Source organism: Papilio polytes, unplaced genomic scaffold, assembly GCF_000836215.1.
Source record: "Papilio polytes unplaced genomic scaffold, Ppol_1.0 DF823923.1, whole genome shotgun sequence".
In the NCBI taxonomy this organism is placed as follows: domain Eukaryota; kingdom Metazoa; phylum Arthropoda; class Insecta; order Lepidoptera; family Papilionidae; genus Papilio; species Papilio polytes.
This window is the reverse complement of record NW_013525281.1, coordinates 184914-208163: the sequence shown is the minus strand read 5'-3', so window position 1 is coordinate 208163 and position 23250 is coordinate 184914. Positions and strand designations below refer to the sequence as shown.

At 37.7% G+C, this 23250-nt stretch overlaps 2 protein-coding genes across 2 annotated transcripts in view; one reads left to right on the top strand and one right to left on the bottom strand.

Annotated features, from left to right (window-relative positions):
- LOC106102063 (protein prickle-like) overlaps positions 1-23250 on the bottom strand; it is a gene marked incomplete at its 3' end in the record, with an annotated part of 78162 nt that continues 54912 nt past the window's right edge. The window contains exons 6-7 of the mRNA XM_013281469.1: positions 4532-4735; positions 1-60 (exon numbers count right to left, since the gene is read on the bottom strand). Coding sequence (XP_013136923.1) covers positions 1-60; positions 4532-4735 — 264 coding nt within the window. The remainder of the gene's footprint in view (positions 61-4531; positions 4736-23250) is intronic.
- LOC106102310 lies at positions 16348-18696 on the top strand. The gene is made up of 3 exons (XM_013281733.1): positions 16348-16639; positions 16776-18204; positions 18381-18696. The coding sequence occupies exons 1-3, from the start codon at positions 16417-16419 to the stop codon at positions 18559-18561; spliced, it is 1833 nt and encodes a 610-aa protein (XP_013137187.1). The 5' UTR covers positions 16348-16416; the 3' UTR covers positions 18562-18696.

Sequence of the window (23250 nt, the reverse complement as noted above, 5' to 3'; positions counted from 1 at the left end):
GAAGTGCTTCATGTGCCACGCGCGCCCCTCCGCCTCCGTGCACTCGTCCGCCAGGATTATCTGCGCAACAACACACACAATTTAATGATATTAGACAGTAAGCGGCATTCCTTAGCAAGGCCTTATCGCACTCCTCGTTAGATGTGAGTACGCAATCGAATTAAAATACAATTGACTTTAACATAAAACTGTTAGAAACTTTGCTCCGCGGGCCGTAGCTTTGACACCCCTATCGTGAATGACAACATTTCGCAACATTATAATGGTGCTAAAAGCGAGAAATGCTTTCCGATGATATATTTATATTAGAGCGAGTGCTAATTGATTCGGAAACCACGCAGTCTCGGATAGTGGCTACAAATGTTAAACATTATGTTTGCACTACTTGTTAACATGTGTTAGATTGATTATTTTCGCTTTTTATGCTTCTTATCGGTGACGCGTTCGACAGACAAGCAACCTCTCTCACGCGTCTTAATAAACTAGGACATTTGATCATCCCTTTAGGAGTGCCTTTAATTCAGGAACGATAGAATTAGTCATGAGAGTAACAGTCTATGGTTTAATTCAAATGACTTCGAGGTAATGATAGGAAGGTATGGACGCGGTGTTGCATAACGACTGGTGTATAAAACTTGAAGATCTCGGGTAAAGTTGAGGACACACGTGGCCGACTTCGGATTGCACAATCCTCGGTTACGTGTAATTAATTATCGCGATAAAGAACATAATTGTATCGCCGGCGATAGCGCTCGCCGCCGCCGCAGCGGGGCACAGCGGCGGGGCACAGCGGCGGGGCACAGCGGCGGGGTACAGCGGCGAGGGACAGCAGCGCGCGGACAATGCGCGAGAAATGTTCCCACACGAGCTTCGTTCATTAGCAGACAACATGCTCATTATTAATATTTTGAAACGGTACCTCCGCGTCGTTAAATACTCCGAGAGGAGGAATGGCCGTCTGAGGACGAGGGGATATACATTATTAATAAATTATCAACAAATTCTAGTAACGTTATTACTTGATCAATCGCCGGTCCAAATCGGTTGAAAGACTATAACATCACGTGTCTGCCTTTGTACACAGACTACATCGTCCTAACTCTGAATCAGTTAAGGACGAAAGTTTACATCTTCTTGATGAGTAATCGTTTGTTGTAGTAAACAGAAGGAAAAGGTTTTAATTATTCTCTAGTGTTGAGAAATCAACAAACAGCGCGGAGGCATTCCGCGACTTCGCAATCGTCTTGCAATCTAGACCGAGTGTAGACAATACCAGCTAGATGCAGCTACGCAGATAGGCCGCACTCCCATGCTGATGTTACCTCTGACAGAGTTCTGAACACCTAGTACATGTCAGTGACCTTTGCGCGGGAAACTAGGCCGCGAGTACGGAAACAGATAAAAAATATTTGCTTATCCTAGATCGCATCCATTTGTTTTATTTGTTGTTTTAATTTAAAATCGTATTGTTGCGTTTAAAAATAATAATACTTGTTTTAAAGCGTTTTGCTTAACATATTCTAAGTGTTTTCTTTTATGTGTGTATACAGCGTTCAAGAATAATAATGCGGTTGTTAAAAGGTAAAAGTCAGGTTAAAGACTAGAAACCACTAAACGATTCAGTAATATAAAATATATAAAATTATTATGTTTAACTGTTTTGTAGATTATTAAAATGGCTGGCACATAATAAAACTGAAATACAATAGATCATAAAAATATAGGCAGACGTAGACGTGCGAGTCGCGCGGTCATCGGGCCGACACCGGCGGCTTTCGAAACATTATCATGAAAACGTTTTGAAATTAAGAACAAGGAAATAAAAGTTTCAGTTAAACAAACGGTCATTAAAAATAGATGATTTGAGAAATTTTTAATTTCAGTTTTGAACTGTTAGCAGACATATACTATCTTATTATCCGGATTGCAAAAGTTACGCAATGTAGGCAAAGACAACGCAGTCAAAACATTAGCACGTGGCTGTATGAGCTAGCCTTTGCCTGACTCACTGCCACTTGTCTTACGACAGTTTTATATCAGCTTATATTTGCGTAACATGTTTTAAATATTACCGTAAGTAACAGTCATTGTTTCTGTTAACACAAAATGCAGACTATATCTATATCTATACTATCTATACTATTATAATAAAGCGTAAACACACACTTCTTTGTTTCCTAAGATGTCAGAAATCACAGCATATTATCGAATAACTCTTCTTTTAATAAAAAGCCCTACACTAACGTCACGCTTTAGGCTATATATTTTAATGCCGTTAAACTTGGGGGTTAAAATTTTGGATAAAAACCCTAATGTGGGAAAGAGACTATAAGTTGTTGCCAACATCAAGGAAGCAAGATTGCCATGGTTTGACATCATGTCATGTCATTTTGACATTTGCAATTGATAATTTGACAAAAGTGAACAATAATGATTTTTTTTATTTTATGCGGATGAAGTCGCATGGGAACAGCTAGTTTGTATATAAATAAATATAAGCTTTGAACATGTTAACTATGAGGTCGTAGTACTTCAAGCGACAAGTGGAATAGATTAAATAAATTGCAAAACCTTTTAAACGTGTTATCGAGTCAGTCCAGTTTTTATTTAAACTGTTCGCATCTGAATTAAGAAATAGAACGATAATGTTAGATAATTGCAGGCAAAGCGATATGACCTCGTCAGTTGTCGGTAATTGCCGCAGCCGGTGTCTGCACTGCGAACAAACCTTTATTGAATGCGAGAATTCTGGTGAACACCTGAGACGGCTTGAATTTACTATAGATACTTTGTTTGGATTACAATTCAAAATCATTTGAAGTTACAAGGTAATAAAAACACCATCAATTAAACAGAATATCCTAGATAATTTGAAATTATTATATATATATTAATTTTTAATTATTATATTTGTTGGTTGAATGTAGTGTACTGGTCTACATTGCACATTTCTATAACCCCACTGCATCGTAGACGCGGAGCAGCCACTGCATTTCCGCTGCGCCGGCCTTGCTCGCTAGAGGTCGCTACCACTCGCTAACTGACTAATCCAGATTATAAGCATTTGAAAAGATAAGGTTTTAAAGCTTTATTTTTTTACGTAATTGTATTTTATACTACAATTTAAGTTGCAGTTTCTTGGCAATTTTCACAGACATCTATATGAAAGTTATTATTACAAGTCGATAAATGTAAAAGGGTACATTAGAAAAGTTAACCAGCGGCGGTCGCGTGACACACGGACGTTAAGATTTAGAGCTTATCAATGTATCGACATGCGAACGCTCCCCGCGCCCCGCACACACCCCTCGGGCGTCTTACATCTCACACGAAGTATAGACATTATTGCGATGAGCTCCGGCTAATTTCCCAGGGTAAATCATGATGTAATTATTAACAAAACAATTAGTTTTAGCACTCGCATAAAATTAAGATATCGGCGGAGTAATTCAAAGGTTATGTTTTAAAAGTGCAGCAAATTTGTAAGGTACTAATTTAAAAATACAAAATTCAATAACGCCGACCGCAAATACAGCAAAATTAGCATAATGAGGGCCATTCAGGAACACTTTGCGTCGTGACACGCGCGGTGTAATCTCTCTATCACCCCCTTTGCTGTGGGGGTGAGATAGCATCGGTTCCGGTCGTCGCCGGATATTGGCCCAGTGTTGCCAATTACCTCGTCCGCTGCAACGGATGTTACGGGTAATATTTGACGAATGGAAATGCAGTTTGCATCTTGCGTTACAAAATGTTTTTCGAACTTCGATCTTCGTATATAGCAATTTGTACGTCCTTGTTTTGTTTTTGATGTTAATTTGTATAAAGTAAATGGAATACCAATACATGTTTTTGTTGTATTTAAGAGTATTTTTTATTAATTATAATACAACACAACAAACAAGCATCACAGATTAAATCAGTAATTTAAATCCATATTCAGATACATTGAAAAGCAATTTACATCGCTACGTTTACATGTATTTAAATAATACAAAGGGGACCGTTTAATTTGAACCCTATTGAGGTAATTGTGTCGTCGGTTTGAGGCCGGGGTTCACCCGCGAAGCCTCCGAGCCCTCCGAACCCTCATTCCGCTCCGATTCGATAAGACCGCTTGATTTATTACCCAGCAACTGGCGGGGGCAACGACCTCAGCTTAATTTCACTGCCTATTGTGCAACGTATTTTTATTATGTATTGTAAGGAAACGATGTCTTGACATGCGCTGACTTTATACTTGAGTTGCGTAGCATAGCAACAGCAACAAATTGAAGCGTTTCCTAGAATTTAGAAAGACTATTGCGAGATGTCATCTATCCACATAACTCTTAAGAAACCCCACAGACTATGGTCGTTTAGGACTGTCAAGCCAAAATCAAATCGGTAAAATATGCGCACCTCCATGTTCACACTAATTAAACGCCCGACTATACTATTGGTTAACAAGAAGTCTTTAGTCTATGGTGGCTTTGAAACAGATGTATAGAATACTGCTTAACTTGACAAAAAGAATGAGAACATTACTTACCTCGTCGCATGCTGAACACCTCGGCTTGAGTGTCTCGGCGTGGTGTCTGCCGCAATAGAGGCGGCCCTCCCTCCAGAAGTATACGAGGTCGACGAGCAGCTCCTGGCAGGATGTGCAGACGAAGCAGCCGGGGTGCCAACGAGCCGCGGGGCCTGCTCGTGCCGCGGTCACGCACATGTCTCCCGCAGACATCGTTTCTTCGCACTGCACACACATACAACTTACATTATAATAACACAATGAGAGATAAGCGACACAAAAAATATATGTTACCAAGTACCCCAGTGGAATTTGGTGAAATTAATTTTTTTTTGCATTTTGAAGACAAGTAAAAAGTTAAAGTCTTGATTGTCATGTTCTTGAGTAACAGTTTTTAATCGTGTTTAAACAATAAAATCATAAGTACAGAGAGTAACAAAGCAAACCATAAAAGGTTTATCGCGTCATCATTGTCCCTTTAACTCAGTAGCTTTTATCGATTATACGATATTCGAATTACAAGTAGTACTCGTGTATTTTAGGCGCTTAAATCGTTAGGATGGTTCGTCCCTAGATACCCTTACGAATCAGCTTTTCCATCATTTGTCGTTGATAAAATATAGGAATAGAACCTCTTTACAGTTGTTTATTACGATTATATTATTAACCTTTTGATCACAACATCGAGATAGAACCTGTTTATTACAAGTACTACTGTGATCGGGTCTGTCGTAACATTGCACTAGTACTCTAGTTTTTCCGTAATGCATATAGGAATGTGTGATTCAGCGGCCTGGCCTAAGTTAAACACGCCGCTTTGTCTGCGTGGCTGCGTGCTTGCGTGGTGACGGTCCTTTGTCCCCCCTCCCCCGTGTCCCGGCAGGCTGCATTGTCACCGGCTGTTATTGCATTAGAAAGGTCACGCGGAGCCAGTCCTCGTCTATTCAATATAGTTTTGATCAGCGGCGGACAATTAGCCGATTGTCTTTTGTTTGGCGAAGATTAGATGTTGTTGTTGTTGACCGTCTATTCATAACACGAGGTTATTTACTATTTAACAGTGTATAACAACACGACTCATGTTCCACTGTTTGTTGTACACATCTTGGTTTAGGTTTGATTTCTAAATAAACTCTAACGACACTGAGCGTTCATTAATTTTACACAATCAATATCGCAACTTGTATTGAGACAAAGTACGTAATGTAACGGCCTTGCGAGTCCTTGCTCGTATCTTATGTTTTACGTCGCACGGTTTTTCCGATATCCGCATTTCGTTTACGATGGAATTTCATACTCTTTCTGGGGTAAATTCCTTTGACAAAATACATGCATTAGAATGGTTTTGTTCCAGACGCATAAGTAATGTTTGGTACGTGAAATAAATATTTTTAGTAAAATTTAAACAGTTCTTTGAATATCCACATAGTTGTAATGATTATTTGGTGGCCGTGTGCAAGGCACAAAGAATCCTTCCAGGAATGGCGGTACGTGCTTGCCTTACTGCCGCGGACTACCTCGCGAAATGATAGCAACAGTAAAAAATATACAGGTAAAATGGATAACACGCATATCAAATATTCCCAAAATGGAAATGATTTAAAAACAAATTATGCTGAAGTTTGAGTTGTTTCCATTGTGCAAAGACGTGATTCACAATTCGACATTAAATGAAAGTTTCAGCTTTTAAATCGGTATAATGATATCAATTTAACAATAAAAACTTACATTAAGTTGATAAAAAAAATGTTTTTCAGTATAAGAGCGTGCGCACACTTGAAACTAAAATATCGCATAACGGTTTAGTCTCGCTTATCTAAGCGATATAGGTTATATGAGTCATCCTATGAGTTTATACAGAGGTGCATAGTAATAGATTTTTAGTTGTGGAACTAAACAGTTGAATTGGCTGCGAAACAATCGACAATCAGCACAACAGTTGTGCGATAGTTTAGTCAAAGGTGTGCGCGTGCTCTTCATATAATTTGGTGATCGTTAACTTGAGAGCAATTATTACTATCAAGTTATAATGAAGTCTTTGTTGTATCATTCATCAAACATTAGGAAGTGCTAATGGATGTAATTAAATATATAAAAAGTATCTTAAAGTACTCATTAAGTGTATTTCTGTTGAGACCGTTATAATTGAAACGTTTTTTGAGTCGAAGCACACGCGTGCGCGTAAAAATGGACCTATTTTATAATGAGATATCTGGAGAACTAAATCTTTAGCACGTCAACCTTAAAGGAATTATATTATTAAGGATTTATACGATACTTTGCTTTAGACTAATGTAAAACTTAAAAACATACAAATAACAACATTATTGTCGTAAGTAAGGTATAATCGTGCTTAGCATAATTTTAACGACATCAAAGGCACTACAATTTTTAGGTCATATTCCGTAAAAAAACAGTCAGAAGTGTATTTTTTACGTTCAAAGTTATGTAATGTCGTCAGTCGGAGATAGTTTTGAATAAATCACAAGTTAGTATGTCACGAAGTAAATTATGAATAGAGAAGTCTTATCGTATAGAAGATATATTAAAATGGCACAATCCCATGGGATCGTATTGGATCTGAGCCAAGTCGGGGAGTTTGCTGGGAGCCATGCTGGCGCTGTTGAGCAGCGGGGTTAACGACCGGGTAACTGAATTCGCTTGAAAAATCTCTTCGACACAGTTTCCAGTTTTATTGACGACTAATTAAAAGAATAGCGTACGCTGATTTATGTACGAGTAGTATAAAATATACTTATGTGTGTAATATTATATTTATAAGGATAAAATCCGACTTTTACAAGTAAAGATAGAGTTATGTAGTTCATACTGTGCTACCCTTAACAGAGAAAAGCAGAGCGAGATGATCATTTGTGTTTAAAATTACTCATTTAATACTTGCAATATTAAGTACATTAATGTAGTCTTCATCCACATTACCTTGAAGCTATCCGCCGTGTTTACCTATTCCGATTGTTTTGAGATACATACGTTATTTTACAATCGCCTTCGAATGCACAATGCCCATCGATCAGATTCACTCGGACGAAGGTCACACGTATTGCCAGATAGACCAGTGTGAGACGTGACTGTTATAATTGTAAAGAACAATGTGATTTGATATGAATATGTTCTAGCTATGTTTTTAGTAGATGAGTAAGTAATTGTTACTTAATGACAGTTTAAACTAAGAATGCAACATGCTTATTGCTTACGTAATCTGGCTTTTTTATACTCTTAACTACAGCAATAAATTATTATAATAATATAGCCCTTTTATTCTGAAATCATTCAAGAATTACAGAGTTTTAATGTACAAAGTTCACAACATATCTCTAGTTTCTCTGTGCTTCTTGACATTTTAAACATTTCCATTGATATCTGTAGGCAATTCGCCTCCAATTCGAGCCGGCTGTGATCTTTACGTCATCTTCTCATCTTAGAAGTTGACGACCATTCCTTTCACCGCCTCTGGAGTACTATTGTCACGGCTCTACTCCATTTCCTTTTTGTGTCTCTCATGTGACCGGTCCAGCGTCATTTAAATTGATTTATCCTAAAAAAGATGTCCGACAAAATTGTCAAAGCAATAAAATACTTAACGGAAGCTGTTTAAAATATGATCATAGATACAGATTATTTTAAACACTCCATCAATATTAATCAACAACCTTGGTGTATATCTATTACAATTCCTTCATGAGGAGAGGTGTCCCGAGATGTTCCGAGGTGTGACGAGGTATTCCGAGCATCATTGAGATGCGGAGCACGAGCTCTGCGGATACTCCGGCATTACGAGCCAGAGGCACTTCCACACGGCTGACGTCTGCGCGACCAGACGTTACACCATGACTCATAGATATTACATGGTACAAGTTATATGCAGATTGTAAAAAAAAGTTAATTATTTTACTTACATTAATAAGTATTTTAAATGGTTAATCCAAATTAATGTATACTGTCTTCAAATATGCTGTTTAAATACGAAGTTCAATATTTTTATTTTTTGTAATAATGCTAACAAACTTGCATACTATACTAGATTTAGTAGCATTTTTGAAAATGGTCTTATTTATAATATAGATTTTAATTATTTCAATGCCATAGTGTTATGACTTGCACCACCGCTTACATCTGTCTTTGCCATTGTTAAAATCAATACATATCGCGACATCAACTTGCTGTGTCTATTCTTAAATAAATCACGACTGCACTGTTAAAATAATAATCTAGAGGATGTTGCTACCATTGTCATCTGTCATACAATAGGTTATGTTTTAAAAGTATGCCAGAGGGAGATTGTTTTTAATTTATTCACTTAAGGTTGCAAAATACATTAAGTACTTTGAAAAATATGTAATAGAATTGGCGTTTATCACTTGGCTTGACTCATCCGTAATATGGATGACACAACAGACCTCAATCTTGAGAAGGAGCCTCCTTGTAAGCGTTTTGTATGATTTGAAGTTTAGTCTAGTATAATTATAATTCCGCTAATCGGATGTGGCTGTATGAAGCCGCGTCAGATCCATTGAGACCAGCAAACAATACGCGCCGGTGTTTGACTTTCACTGACATTGCGTACGTGCCAGACGTGCGGGCGACGTGCGGGCGACGGGGTGCCGACGACCGGGGGACGAGCGGCCGACGAGCTGCCGGCGCTCAGCTGGCCGGACACAGGATGTGACGACACGGGATGTTACCGTAGGTTGATGTTCTATTTTAATTCATTACAGCGACCGCTGCGACGAGGCGGCGACAACGCAGCGGCGAGGCGATGACGTACAGACTACGCTCTGCATGGTAGTTGAATTGCTGATGCTTCTCAAATCAAAATTTCCGTTAGTCTTATTATAATATCATTTTGGAATACTTCCAGAAGCACGTAGCTAATATTACGGTGTGTTGAAAGGCTACATCACATGCAGAATAATCAGAAGTCTTACGAAATCCACTTAACCTAACGCTAAGTCGATTAAATGGCGCCGTAGACCTATGTGCAGGATTTAAATCTCTTAAAGCGATGTTTTACCTTAGCCAACTAAGCTTTGTTGTGATTCGAAATCCACTTGACAGTCACATCTCCGACTGTTATATCCTGCGATTAAACTATTCTCATTTTTGTATTCAATGTTCATTGTTCCATTTCTTAGTTAATCAAATATCGGTATAACATCAACCATAAACTATATCGAAGAGAAGCTTGCCGGGTGGTCAACAATTACCAGCTATTAGGCCTTGTCCAATGTTTGCCCAAATGTTTGTCGGTCAGTTCTCCGCAAGTCAGCGTCGCACCTTGTAATTATCTTACCGAAATATTTGTTCTGCGCCGCGTCCAATTTGGCGCCGATTTGTAACGCAGTCACATTTCAGTGTTACCTATTATTTCTTAATGTAACCGCATAAGTGTTATTTTAGCATAATTCTGTTCGTAACATTACTGAAATAATAATAGATCATCGAACAACCTTTGTCGGTCAAGTCAAATGTGTTTTCCAAATGAGCTCGATGTGGGTCTCCACTAATGACTGTTTGATTTGAACTAAGTTGCAGTTTTTTATCAAATTAGCAGATCACAGGCTCTGTTTTACACTTGATGAGGTTTTTTGCAGATGATTGAGGTAAATGTAGTCATTTGTCACTAGTCGGTTGTGTGGTCCCTGAGGGGTGAAATAATTAAGTTGTAACACTAGGGCATAATAGAAATAATTTTGCATTTTTGTCTCTAAAACCGTTTACTCAATCTAACTTTAGTTCCGTATGATCGGTCTATGTAATCATTTATGGTGTTAAGTACTATAAATTCCTCGGATACCGTTTCCACGCGCAGTGTTTGAGGACGTTGGTGTCGGCAGCGGCGGTCGCAGGACTACGTGTTAATTACGAGGTGAAGGGGAGGATGGCAGCGCAAACACGCAGCCGTGGAAGCCGATACGATACACACTCCACACAGAAGTCGACAAACTTCACTCCGAACTGCGCCAGGGTGGCAACAAACATACAATATTGAGTGGACAGTCTGATAAAACAGAGTTTTACTGAAAGAAACGAACTTTGAACACAAATTGTCAACAAAAGAAGATTTTAACAGTGAAATTACATATACGGCATTAATCAATAAATTTAACACAAATGGTTCAATCTAATTCATGTTTAAACAAGTGAACATAACTCTTTGCGCAGTACATGTAACATCCTTGAGCTCGAAATATTCAATTCATAAAATCAGCGAACCATGTGTTCAATGCTATCAAAGACAATAGCGGTAATGATAGTAAGGCGTCATCCGATCGGTTCTGTGTCGGCTTGCGGCTGCGACGTGCGCGGCATAGCAACTAGACCGCACAGGGGGCTGCCGAAAGTTATTTACGAGTTTATTGCGGCAGGAAGACGATTGACATTTATCAAACGTGACCGAGAATTCGCCGTCATTACTATAGCTTATGGCAGTTTATACACATGTAGATATATCGTTCAATGCAGTGTATGTAGTAAATAAATATTTGAGATAATCGCGGAACGGAATGTCCCTTAAATTACTTTAATTCCTTGCGACCGAGCGTCGCGTAGGCATTCCCACAGCGGCGCGCCCCCGCCGCCCCGCGCAGTCGCCCCTGACCCCCTGCTCCCCCCTCGCCGCGCGCTGCTCCTCTTATTTTATTTCCCGCGATACCTGCGAGGCCCCCCGGATAGTTGACGCTTTGTCGGCGCCACTGAGCCCTACACATACATTGCCGCACCAGACCCTCAGCTACACACGTAGCGCCTTTCAGACTCGGCATTGTACTGCGCTATGGAAGAGATTCTGGGAACGTGTCATAATAGAGGGCAAAGCGAATCAGTCACGTAATCGTCACTTACAAATCAATCAAGTTGTTTGTAAGTAAACTGGATGTGTTTATGTAATAAGTGCGACTGCGGCGTGTTATAAAACATAGGAAAGATATTATAAATCATGTTTAATCATCACATATAAATTATTGACCCCTAATTGCATGATATTAAAAAAAACACTCGTATATGAAGAACTTGAGTGGGTGTACTGGGCCTATTAGTCTCGCTTCAAGAGTTCTATTGCCCTTAATTTGCTTGTTTGCCCAGACTGGCAGCAATAAAAACAATAACGATAACGAATTATAACAATAAAATCGATAAAACACTTATTGATTTATTTTTCACTCGATTTAAGTGGTATTGATATATTCTACGTACAAGCTGATGTTTGCATGACGTCTGTTATACGTAAGACCACAGTATCCAATAGTTAGATAGCAAAAAATGGATCAGTGTCGAACCTGTGGCCGCGCGTGTGAGAACCTGGCCGCCGTGAAATCTCTGCGCCACAACAAATGTAAAGAAAAAACGTGAGGTCCGAAGTTAACGTTCATAAGACCCGGGAAGACGTGATATTATATTGGGTACTTTAAGGTATACCTTTAGTACAGAGTATTATTGCTGTTAAGTATGAAAATGAATTGTGTATAAATGACTATTAATTGAAAATTTCTCGATGCAATGTTAGCAACAAAACACTTGCACTCGTTTAACTCTTTTCTATGGCTGGTATACGCTGTGTGTTTTCGATACGATTATCTGTATCACGAGCCCGATTAGTTAACACCAAAACATACTGGAAATATGTAAATTAAATCGTGTAATGTAAAATATTGCAGTTATAACTAAAATTGAACCCTGGCGCAAGGACGCAGATAAATAGTTCAATAACTCGTTTAATGCATCATACGCTCTCGCCTGCGTCTCCGCCCGCGTGGGAAATACGCGTTTATTTGCCCTCAAAGCATTTAATATAATTTCTCCGCTTAATTACCTCATAAAACATTGTTTTGTCATTTTAATGGAATATTTTAGACAGGTGTAATGCGTATTTGCACGATTAACTTAAATTATCAAAACAATTATTGGTTTAGAATTCTAACTAATTCCTATTTAAATACAAGTTACGGAAAAGCCATATTGTTGTCAGGTGCGATAATTCCGTTTAAAATAAATATAGAAAAGAGATAGGACAAGTTGGCGCCCTCTATCCCAAGAATTCTATGAGGTATACTTGCCCATAATCCATTTGTTTTTATTCCCACCCCATTAGACACAAAAGCGTGAGTGGTAATTTATTTAAACAGGCGATATCTTCCACACTCGAATATCTGATATCCCAAATCGGATCGACCTCGCTTTGATCTCGGACATCTTCATACTATCCTTTAAATATTTTTTGTTCTTCGTTTTTTATAAATATAGCGCAGTCAAACAATACGTCTGCTGTAATTAAAAGTGGCCGCTCTGAGCTCGCGGCTTCTTCAGCCTACTTTTTTGTTCTATCTCTCAGTTTTTGTGGAATCTAATCCAATTGGACTATACGACGTTTACTAATTGATTGGTTTAGTGTTGATTTATTTCAGTTAATTTTAATTGAAAAATAGATTGGATTGTGGAACCTTTTTTTCGATGCTTACATAAGCTTGATGTAAACTATAAGTATTGAAAATATGAATGGGAAATGTTCTCTTAGGATAATGAGTATTAGTGTAGAAGAAGGTTTTAGTTAACGATCGGTGGTTAAGTGGCAATCCAGTGCAATCCAATGCAATCCAAAATCCAATCTTATTCTATCTAATTTGTTAAACTATTTATCTTTTTTATCACAATTGAAAACAAAACATTTCTTTGTGTCTTTGAAAATAACAAAAATCCCCTGAGGTGAGCGCGGGGTCAGCGGCGACACGGCGGGCGGCAGCGGGCGGCGGCGGGCGTGGCTGGCGCTCACAAAATCCATTAAAATTTCGACATACCGACCCGATTTAATTCTGCCGCCTAAAACGTAGCTCGTGTTCCCGACCTGCGTTTTATTTGAAAAGGATTTATTATTTCTTTTAGTCGAATAATGGGTTGTGGCCTTGACTGCTTGTGGTAGTATCGAATAGTTGTTCACGAGCTTTGTCTGTTATTAACAAGGTAATTTGTTTCTAAGGAGATCTTAATGTAACTAAAGTATTTGTACTCGATAACGGTGACTAGTTCGTGCAGTACACATTACACAAGTATACGCGGACCATTGGGACAATCAGTGTTCAAACAAGAGGTGCAGGGAGTCTGCCCGCCTGAACCTGCCCCCTGCCCGCCTGCCCGCCTGCCCGGCTGTGGCCGGCCGCACCGTGGGAGTTTGCTCCGAGGCTCCGTTAATACTATCTTATCGACGGCCGATAGCTTTGTTTGCGCGAGGTTTTTCCTTTTGTTTCACTTATCGTACGAATTGCCGCGACACCGCGATACTGTTGATGTTGACACACACTATCTCTGCTTTAAGTTTAATTACAGTACTCATTACATATACTTAAATGAGTTGTCCAGTTACGTTTTGAGCTGTAAGATAAACTGAATATTTTTAACAATATTATGGTGTAGATGTAAATGCTATGCTCTGTATGAATTTAAATTCCTTGCCTATTACATCACAAGATTTAACTGCAAACTTAAGCAATGATGTTAAACATGTTCTATTGACGCAGCGTTCAATGGGCAGCCTCTTTCGGACGCCAACAATGGCTGCCACAATGGCCTCCATACAAAACCACTTTGTACCGCCGACGTAATCTCCGCGACTTTGCATTCCTCACATAAACTTTTGGTGTGAAAAAATCTCATAAAGACGGTCTATTTCAACACGAGACGGGTTCTGTACTTAATTTCTAAGACTGAAGTTAGCGCATATATAATTATTTGATTTGTACATTGTAAACAAATAAATAATTAAAAAAACTTACATCACAATAAATGCTTATGACATTATTGTTCCACGAAAAACTGTTAACAACATAACTATGTTATAAAATTCCTAATAATTTTAATAAACTGTCACTTTCAAAGGGAACCCAAAAACCTGCTTTGATACAATAATGCTTGCCTATGAATAAGATCACGTTAAAAAAAAAACATTCCTCCAGACTCCAGTTGAGAGACGATCGGGTGGATGACTATTATGTCGTCACAATGAGTCTTACTATATGAAGACTCTCCACGTTACTTATTTTATGTTCTCTTTGTTAATTTTCTTTTAACATTATCTAGATAACATGACTTTGAGCTAGACCTGCACTGTCTTCTGAACTGCGAACGAGACACGAAACCTTCGTAATGCCTTAAAATATTCGATGTTTTCCTTTGTAGAATCTTTAGTTCATAGTCAAACCTATAGTACATTACGAAACAACATAAACTAATCACAGCGACAATATAGTTGTTAGCTGTTTGTTATTAAATTTGAATACAGGTATGATGAGCAACGGGTACGCGGGAGTTTCCATGGCAACGTCTCCCTTCAGCCTCCGCGCCATTCCCCGGCCTTCACCTTGGCGTAACGATCACGTCTGGCTTGATTCCATCCTTACTACAACGAAATCAATCATAAATGAAATTCGTAATCCATTGAAGTTTATTCTAAGAAGTACAATCGAATATAACACTCTGCCAGTGTAATGTATATCAAATAAATCGGTTCATTCGTAATCAAGTATATGAAATAATATTTTAATTGAGTACGGGGGTAAGCCAAGGGTATGTTTCTGGGGCGTTTACTTTATAAGGTGACCCTTTGAAGGGCGACCATTATCCTCTAATTTGGAGTTGTTTACAAGACTTTTGTGCTTCGAGTGGGGTGACTGAATTACTTTTGAAATGTAGTCGAGGGGAAATCATATGGAAATCAGAATTGATTGAGGTACGCGACTGTTGTTAACAAAATAACCGCTTATTAACCGAAAACATTTGAATTAAAGACAAGAAAACACTGATATTTTGTTTTTATGATAGTTAAAAAGTTTCTGTACTGTGTTTTGAACAATATACTTGTTGGATGACATAAGAGATAATTTATTTAGATCGTTCTTTAAAAAATAAGCGCGTGTAGTGACAAGGCGACAACGGAGTGACATGGATAGATAAAAAATTAATGTAGTCAATATATGACAAAGTATAAGGGTGGTTTTTTCAATGAATATTCTATGAATCGATTAACATAAGCAGTAACAAGCTGCGAACGAGCGGCGGGCGATGGCGGGCCGCCGCAGGCGTGGCCAAGGAGCTAATAAAAATGCAAACATAACTTTGAAAATTAAATAAAAAAATGTGGCGCGACTGTTGTGACGATCTATTATCTAAATAGCTGGTGTAATGTCGCCCCTCGCTTATTTTTTTTAAGTCTGATAATTTGTTTTGGTTATCCACAATCCAATCTTTCACTTCAGATAGAAGAATCTTAGATCGCATATTCGGATCGAGTGCAAGGATGGAATATAGATTTTGGAAGTGTACATTGTGACGTATATATAAAGATTCAATCAGAATTCCTAACGCGCTGGGGCTCTGATGACGTCATAATAAAAGGCGATCGTTTTGCCCGCATTATGCGCTGAGAGCTGCAGAACAATTTATGTCTGCTTTGGGTGGTCTCATTGCCAAATTGTTAGGGTTCCTCGAAATAACATTTACACTTTCCGTAAGATTTCTTATACTAGTGAAATTGTGCCTAACAATTTAACTGTACAACATATAATGATTTGTTGAATGGCTTATTACAATCAGAGTATTACGGCATCAAATTATTTTATGTACTGAATCCAATATTATTATTATTTCTTCAGATATTGCCTCAACACATTTAATAACAGATCTTATCAAGGTTCTTAACTCCTTGGTGTTTTTTTTATTTTCTTATTTCCTAAATTGTACTTTTAAATTCCAAAGATCGATACCAAATAAACGCGACTGAACGAAGCGATGAAGCGATTGAAGCTGTCAATGTCAGTTAGTGTCAGTCAAATTATTAGTGCCCGATACATCGGTCAAATTTAATGTAATTAAAGCAATAAATCAAGGGAAAACGAAAAAAGATGAGACATATATTTGAAGAAATGGAGCAATACTTTATGAGAACAAACAGCGACAGTTATAGTAAATGTCGCAGTAAAACTGTGAATGCTGGTTGTTCAGAATTTCAGGATAGTGTTGACGAGTTCATAAGCCGGCATAGCGTGAAGAATGGAGTCATATTTACTGACAATATACAGAAACTGCCGCGAGATCTATATTCAAGTATTATAAATGTAAACAAAAGTAAGTGTACTAGTAGATAAGCTAGCTAGATAGACTAAGGTTTAACTTAATACCCTGTAGTCTATAGGTGATGCCTTGAAAGTAGAAAATTCTCCTAAATGTAGTAACATTATTTACTCCGTTGCTAACTTTACAGATGATAGTCAATCCAAGTACAAGATCAATAATATCGATACAGAAATGTTTGTATCTAAAATAATAAAATACAACAGAAGACTAGACAAAGTTATAGTAAAACTTATGAAAGCATTGAAAACTGAAAGAGAGCAAACTGATTTAAAACGCATAATCAAAATATTGCAAGAAAAACATAAACACAACGTCATGTATCTAGCAAAAGATTCGTATAAGAAGTTATTGAAATCGGAGGAGAGTTTTGTTGAGAAACGTAAACTTCTGTTGAAACCTTCCACTGACCTCAGCTGCTCGATGGACCACAGATATGTGCAAAGTGAAAACATGATCGGTTACATAAAAGAAATCAAGAGACAGAACTCTTACTGTACTAATGATATCTATTGTCCTAGATCTTCATGTACGAACACCATCAACTTACATAGAGACGATGGACAAACCAATTTATATTCGTCTATGAACTCGATGACATTGAGGAATTTGAATAGTGAAAACTTTACATTGTTCCCAACGATCAGAGTTCCATTTGAGAAAAAGTATTCTAAACTAAAATTTTCTTTATCAAAAGAAGATTCAAAACCTCCAGAAAGAGATAGAAATGTAAACCGTAGTGTATCGCTACAAAAACCTCTAGCTAGACAAATTGAAAGATTAGAGAAAGTAAAAAAGAAAAGTTTAACCAACACTTCTTTAAAAGTAGAAACTAAGATTGACGATTTAGTTAAAAATATAAATTTACTGATTGAAGAAATTCAAAGGCAGAAATCATACAAAATAGACAAAAAAACAGAAACTGTAAATGAATATAAAGAGAATTCAAATAACGTGGTGAACTGTTTAAGAAAGAATATTGTGAATGTAGGACAAAATCAAGACGTTTCTGTAAACACGGATGTATCAATAGTTTGTGCTAGATCACCTCGAACTGAGTCACGTTTCGACTTGGCCAAATTAAGAGATAAATTCAGAAGTAGTATAATTGGTACAAAGAGTAGTACTAAAATGAACACGCAAGTACAAGCAGTGAAGCGAACGTCATCCATAGGTATACTGGCCACAGTGGCGACATCTGACAAATCAGTACATGTTAACAGGCCAATAATAATTCGGGTAAAGGATACGCCGGAAACTACAATGAATGAAGAAAATTCTCTTAGTTCAGATGAAGAGAATATGACAGCGTTAGTAAAAGGAACAAACACTGACCCGCTCGGCGTGATTGCATTGCTAACTGTGTCTGCAGAGACCATCAGACAGCTAATTTCCAATGTGCCCAGTATCAACTACTATTCCTACCTACCATTCTTCCAAAACTCGAATTATTTAGACAAAAGGGAGCTGCAATTTGTCTGTGACATATGTGGAGGTGCATTCAATAATGCATCGGCTCTAAATGATCATATTAAAAGTCATCACTTGGGTTTTGCAAGGTAACTTTTGTTGTATTTTATCCATATAAAACATAATTAATGTTCGGTGTTCGCTCCTTATATCTTTAAAAACCACCTGTCAGATTCTAAGGAAACTTGACAGTACTCATTTCCAATAAGAAGTTTTACTTTACTAATTGGAAAATTGTTGACTATTCTCTCCCTGCTTTTGTTAGGAATTGCGGCGTGTGCCAGCATGTGCTGAACTCTGAGCAGCTGCGCGGCAGCGATCTATTCAAATGTCGCTACTGCGGGCTGCGCTTCACGCGGGCCTACTGCTGCGAGCTGCACCAGCAGAGCTGCGCCAGGCGCTACGGCTTGCAGGACTCAGCCTCCAGCTTCTTCCAGCTAGCGTAGAATTATGCTTGTTTTTAAAAATGTGCTATTTCATAATTGTTCTTGTAATTTGAACGCGTCAAATGTTTAAATATTTAATTTTTGAATACGATATCTTATTTATTGTTTCGTCTAATAAAAGTACGTTTGAAAATATTTGTATTGTTAGAATTGTTAGTCGTAAAGTTTGTAGCAAAGTTTTTTTGTTGGTTTGATTCGGGTGGACGAAATGTTTACCTAAGGGACACGTGAAGGGATAATTGTCCTGCGATGTAGCGGGCGGGTGGCGGGGTAGTGGGCCAACGAGCGCTGTCAATGGGCCCTTTGTGCCCACCGCTGGGCATCAATCACGCTTGTTTGTCAGGAACTACGTTATGCACGTGAATTGAGACATGAACGGTCGATACATCACAATGGCCTGTATTGTGTGTAATTATGTCTCGACTCGAGTTAATGCCGCGAAGGGATCAGCGAATAGATTGTGGCGTTTCATTTAATTGGATAATATTATAAATTCTGATATGCTACATTAGATTTAGACTTGGATTGTAATACTGTCATTTGTCATTATGGTACATTTAAGTTTAATAAGTTATTACATTAGTAAGAAGGAAGAGAAATGTCTTGTAGCGAAGAGTTTCTGCAAATGCGATGTAACAATAACACACTGAAACCGGACATCGAGTTTCCGATCATCGACATCGATATAATGTGGGTGCTGTACTGGCGCAGTGGCAGGGCAGTGGCAGGGCAGCGACAGAGGTGTGAATGCAGTAATAAGACTGGGCACAAAGGCAAGCATTCGGGCGAGGTATGCGGCCCCCCGGGGAGTCGGGCGACGTCTCGGACCACACTAATTTATAAACCGTTAAGCATTATCCACGGCGTCATAAGATCATGCCCGCACTATTTATTTAGGCGAAATAAGTATAGCCAGTCGGCCGAACGTGGGAAGTTTGATGTGATAACAACCGTTTTTGGACAAAAACCAATCTCGAGATGTTTTTGTTTTGTACATTTAGTTTGGTTATGGAGCCCACTTTGAGATTTTGTTATAAGTTTATTATAAAAGCATGCTCCTCGTTGTTACTGCCTGTTTTTGTACTTTTTTATGTGCTTTATATATTTAAATTAGTTAGTGTGATAGCTATATTTTCAAGTATTTCATGATATTTTCGATATTACATTAAGAATAATTATGCATTAAAATTTGAGTTATTATTAAGACAGAGGTGCGGAAATAACTTTAACACTCAAGTTGTTACCATTAAGTTATAGAACGGAATACATTATCCCACGAGCCACCGACAGACATAACGTATTACGCGACTTCAACAATAGTTTTTCTAACAATGATATTTGTCAACACACAAATCGTGTGAAGTTATATACTAAAATAGGAATTCTAACGTGAGGATAACAGAGGTGTCCACCCCGCGAGGTAAATGGCGTGAAGTTGACATTATTACCAGACTTTATGCCACTGACCCGGATACATAGCCGGACTTTTGCGGGACACCGGAATTAATTAACTACCGCGATACTTTAAGGTAATTGTCTAGGTGAAGTATTTTTAATGTTAACAGCATGGTAAAGTTGCTTCTTACCGATTTCATATACAACTGCAAATCAACAAATCACAGCTTGATAAAATACTTAAGAATTATTATACTAACTAATTAATTAGTAATGTATTAAACGAAGTAATTGAGGGTAAAACAGGTGCAGTGTGACAATCTCAAACTACCCTCAGCAAACACGAAGCTTATCAAAGCGCACGCGGCAAGCTGCCCCTAAGATTAAGTCAATATCTACTAAGAACCCCATTGTTGCTTTTTAACTTATCAGTTTTCGTGTATGAATGTGACAAACAGGTGTCAGTGATACGGATATTAGGGTCTCTATCAGGAACAGCTGTTTTAGATTGACATTACAAATAGAGGGCAGATATCGTATCTATCATAAATAGAAGCAGCTTTGTTCACAATGCTTCTGGTGAATAAAAGAGCATAGTGAATGAAATTATCAAGTTGGTAATTTATCGTATTGAATTATTGCTCGGAATTATAAAACACTTCTGTAGACAATTTTTCCAACCATAGAATCTTTATAACAAGACCCTTAACATGGGAGAAGACTTTTCTAATCAAAATTATAAGAATACCAATGCTAGGGACTCCATTCGCGTCGAATTAAAAAAAGAATAAGTAAGTAGCCTATATGTTCTTCCAGGCCCTCCTCTAAATCTATGGCAAAATTCATCGAAGTCCGTTTAGCAGTTTAGGCTGCAAACTCTAACAATATCCATCCATATTTTCGCATTTATAACATTGGTATTACTCGTAGGAAGATGTGTAGTACATGATGCGTCAATTCTCATTGTCGGTGGCGCCGCCGCGGATGAACGGAAACCAATGCAAATATCTGCGACATGTCCGCTGTGATGACGACAACGGATGGTGCTCGGTGATGGACACCTTATGGTCACATCTTTATAAGATTTATAATATTATTGGAAGTATTGACTCACTAGTACTGTAGCTGGCATGGTGACGTTGATTTCTTACTAGGTGTTCGCAGAAAGAACATTAAAAAAGAAGATAAATTCGGATTTTATGATAAATGCAATATATCACAGAACTATAAAATGCTTAACAAATAAAAGCTATGTCGGTTGTCTCTATTCGGCTGTAATTTATTATTTTATCAGGGAATAAAATAATATAATGTAAATATGCAAGCCGCGTCCGAACACAGTCTGTAACAATCACACCGTCATTTTGTATTAATATTTGTAACAATGAACCATTATCCGTCTGTCTGTCTGAGAGGATGATTGTCTCCCGCGGCATTGTCTTCTTACATTATATTCAAGCTGCAAAGTTATTTCTAAAACGAGTTAATAATATCGAGGAAGTAGATATCTTATTGCCTTACTAGCTTTGGACTACGATCGGAAATTACAAAAAACAAAAGCAAGTAGCCTATATATGTTATTCCAAACTATTCTCTACATCTATGCCAAATTTCACCCAGATCCGTTCAGCTGTTTAGGCTACACACTCTTACAAACATCCATTTATCTAAACTTTTCTATTTATAATATTAGTAAGATTATTTAGATTCCAACCTTCAATATTATTGCACAATTACGTGTCACGTTGAGAGATTTATTACATAGCTCCGTCACCATAAACTTATATCAGTGCTAAGAGCTCTAACTAAAAGTTTGACACGTTTTAGATAAGAGAACATTAATGTCTATATTGCGATGGTCGCTAAGGCCTTGAAGATTCGCAGGTACAAATAAATTTCTCAATTAGTGATATCGCAGCACTTTATCGGACTAAACGCATATAAAGCTGGTCCGGTGGTGTGATGGGGCGATGGTCCGGCGCTGACCACTGGCCCACCGGGGAAACGACGGCAGATAAGGGAAGGTGGCGCCCCGAGGTATTCCGACACAGATGTAACAATACTAGATGCGACTAGGTAAGTTAGCGGCTAGTTTCAAATATTCCAATTAGATTTGATTGAATTAAAATACATGACTAAATCTAAATTATTTATAATTGAGTCGAATATAGCGAAAAAAATTGTATAAAACGATAAATGCTTCTGCTCTGTCTCTAGATTTTAAAAAAAATATCAAAAACAGGATGTTTATATTAGCAAAGGAAGATATGAAATTAAATTAAATACATCTTTTTTTGGCGATAAAGGTAATTTTTTCTAATATATGACATTTTTTCAGCAGTGGCATAGTAGGAATACGCTCGCCCGCAGTGCCACATCTAGCGCGCCACCTCTATGTTGGGATGGCGCAGTTTTTTTTGTTCCCGCCCGCGGCCGCCGCTAAGCGACAACCACTGTACTTCATTCCGGGAACAGGTCTTTTTCGGAGATGTTGAATACGTTGGATGTGGCATTTACTAATTTAAACTGTGATTTTCTCAAGTAGTAATAAAATTACAACTACTAGAAAATTGTGAAGTGAAGGTCTTATCGTAAATTACTTACAAATATTAAGCAAGTTAAAGAAAGCTGTAATATTATCGTAATATTTTTTTGAAATACAATAATTTTGATAAAATTTTAATGTTTAATAGCTATCAAAAAGAACCTCATTCAGGTTCTTTCGTACTTTACTGAAAAAGCACCTTCATACTCGAGCAGAGCTGTTTCTTACTCCGTGGTAAGATCGGAATGTAACACCATCGGATAAAACAAACAAAAATACAAATAAAAATAATATATAACGATCCGTTATCAGATCGGCTCCGAGATAATGAATTGACCCATTTAACATGTGAATCATTCATTGGCGATGGACAACTTTATATTTTGCGGTTGTACAACTTTCAACTCAGCTCACGACTAAAGCAAAAGATTGTTATGAAACGGCAAATTTATGTCGGTTTTTATAAAAAATCTCATTCCACGTATATTTGTTTTGATAAAGGTTTTATTGGCATCAAAGACGGAGGTTATCTTTGAGGTGTTTTTTACAAGTTACATTATTTTTTTATATGTACAATAGAATTTCACATACGCTATTTTAATTAAAGTTTTCTAGTCGGAGTTACGTCAATTACATTGACGAGTTAATGCTTGTTTTTTTTCTCATTCAGGTGTTCCTGCTTATTAATACAATATCAGTAAAAACGCAAAAGAGCAGATTTAATTTGAGTAATCTCTCTTCGTATTATT

Bases quoted from the DNA above. Each gene is read 5' to 3' on its own strand.
- LOC106102310 (XM_013281733.1), top strand. From the start codon at position 16,417: ATGAGACATATATTTGAAGAAATGGAGCAATACTTTATGAGAACAAAC. The intron at 16,640-16,775 runs GTAAGTGTACTA...CTAACTTTACAG, and splicing joins TATTATAAATGTAAACAAAA to ATGATAGTCAATCCAAGTAC. The intron at 18,205-18,380 runs GTAACTTTTGTT...TGCTTTTGTTAG, and splicing joins CATCACTTGGGTTTTGCAAG to GAATTGCGGCGTGTGCCAGC.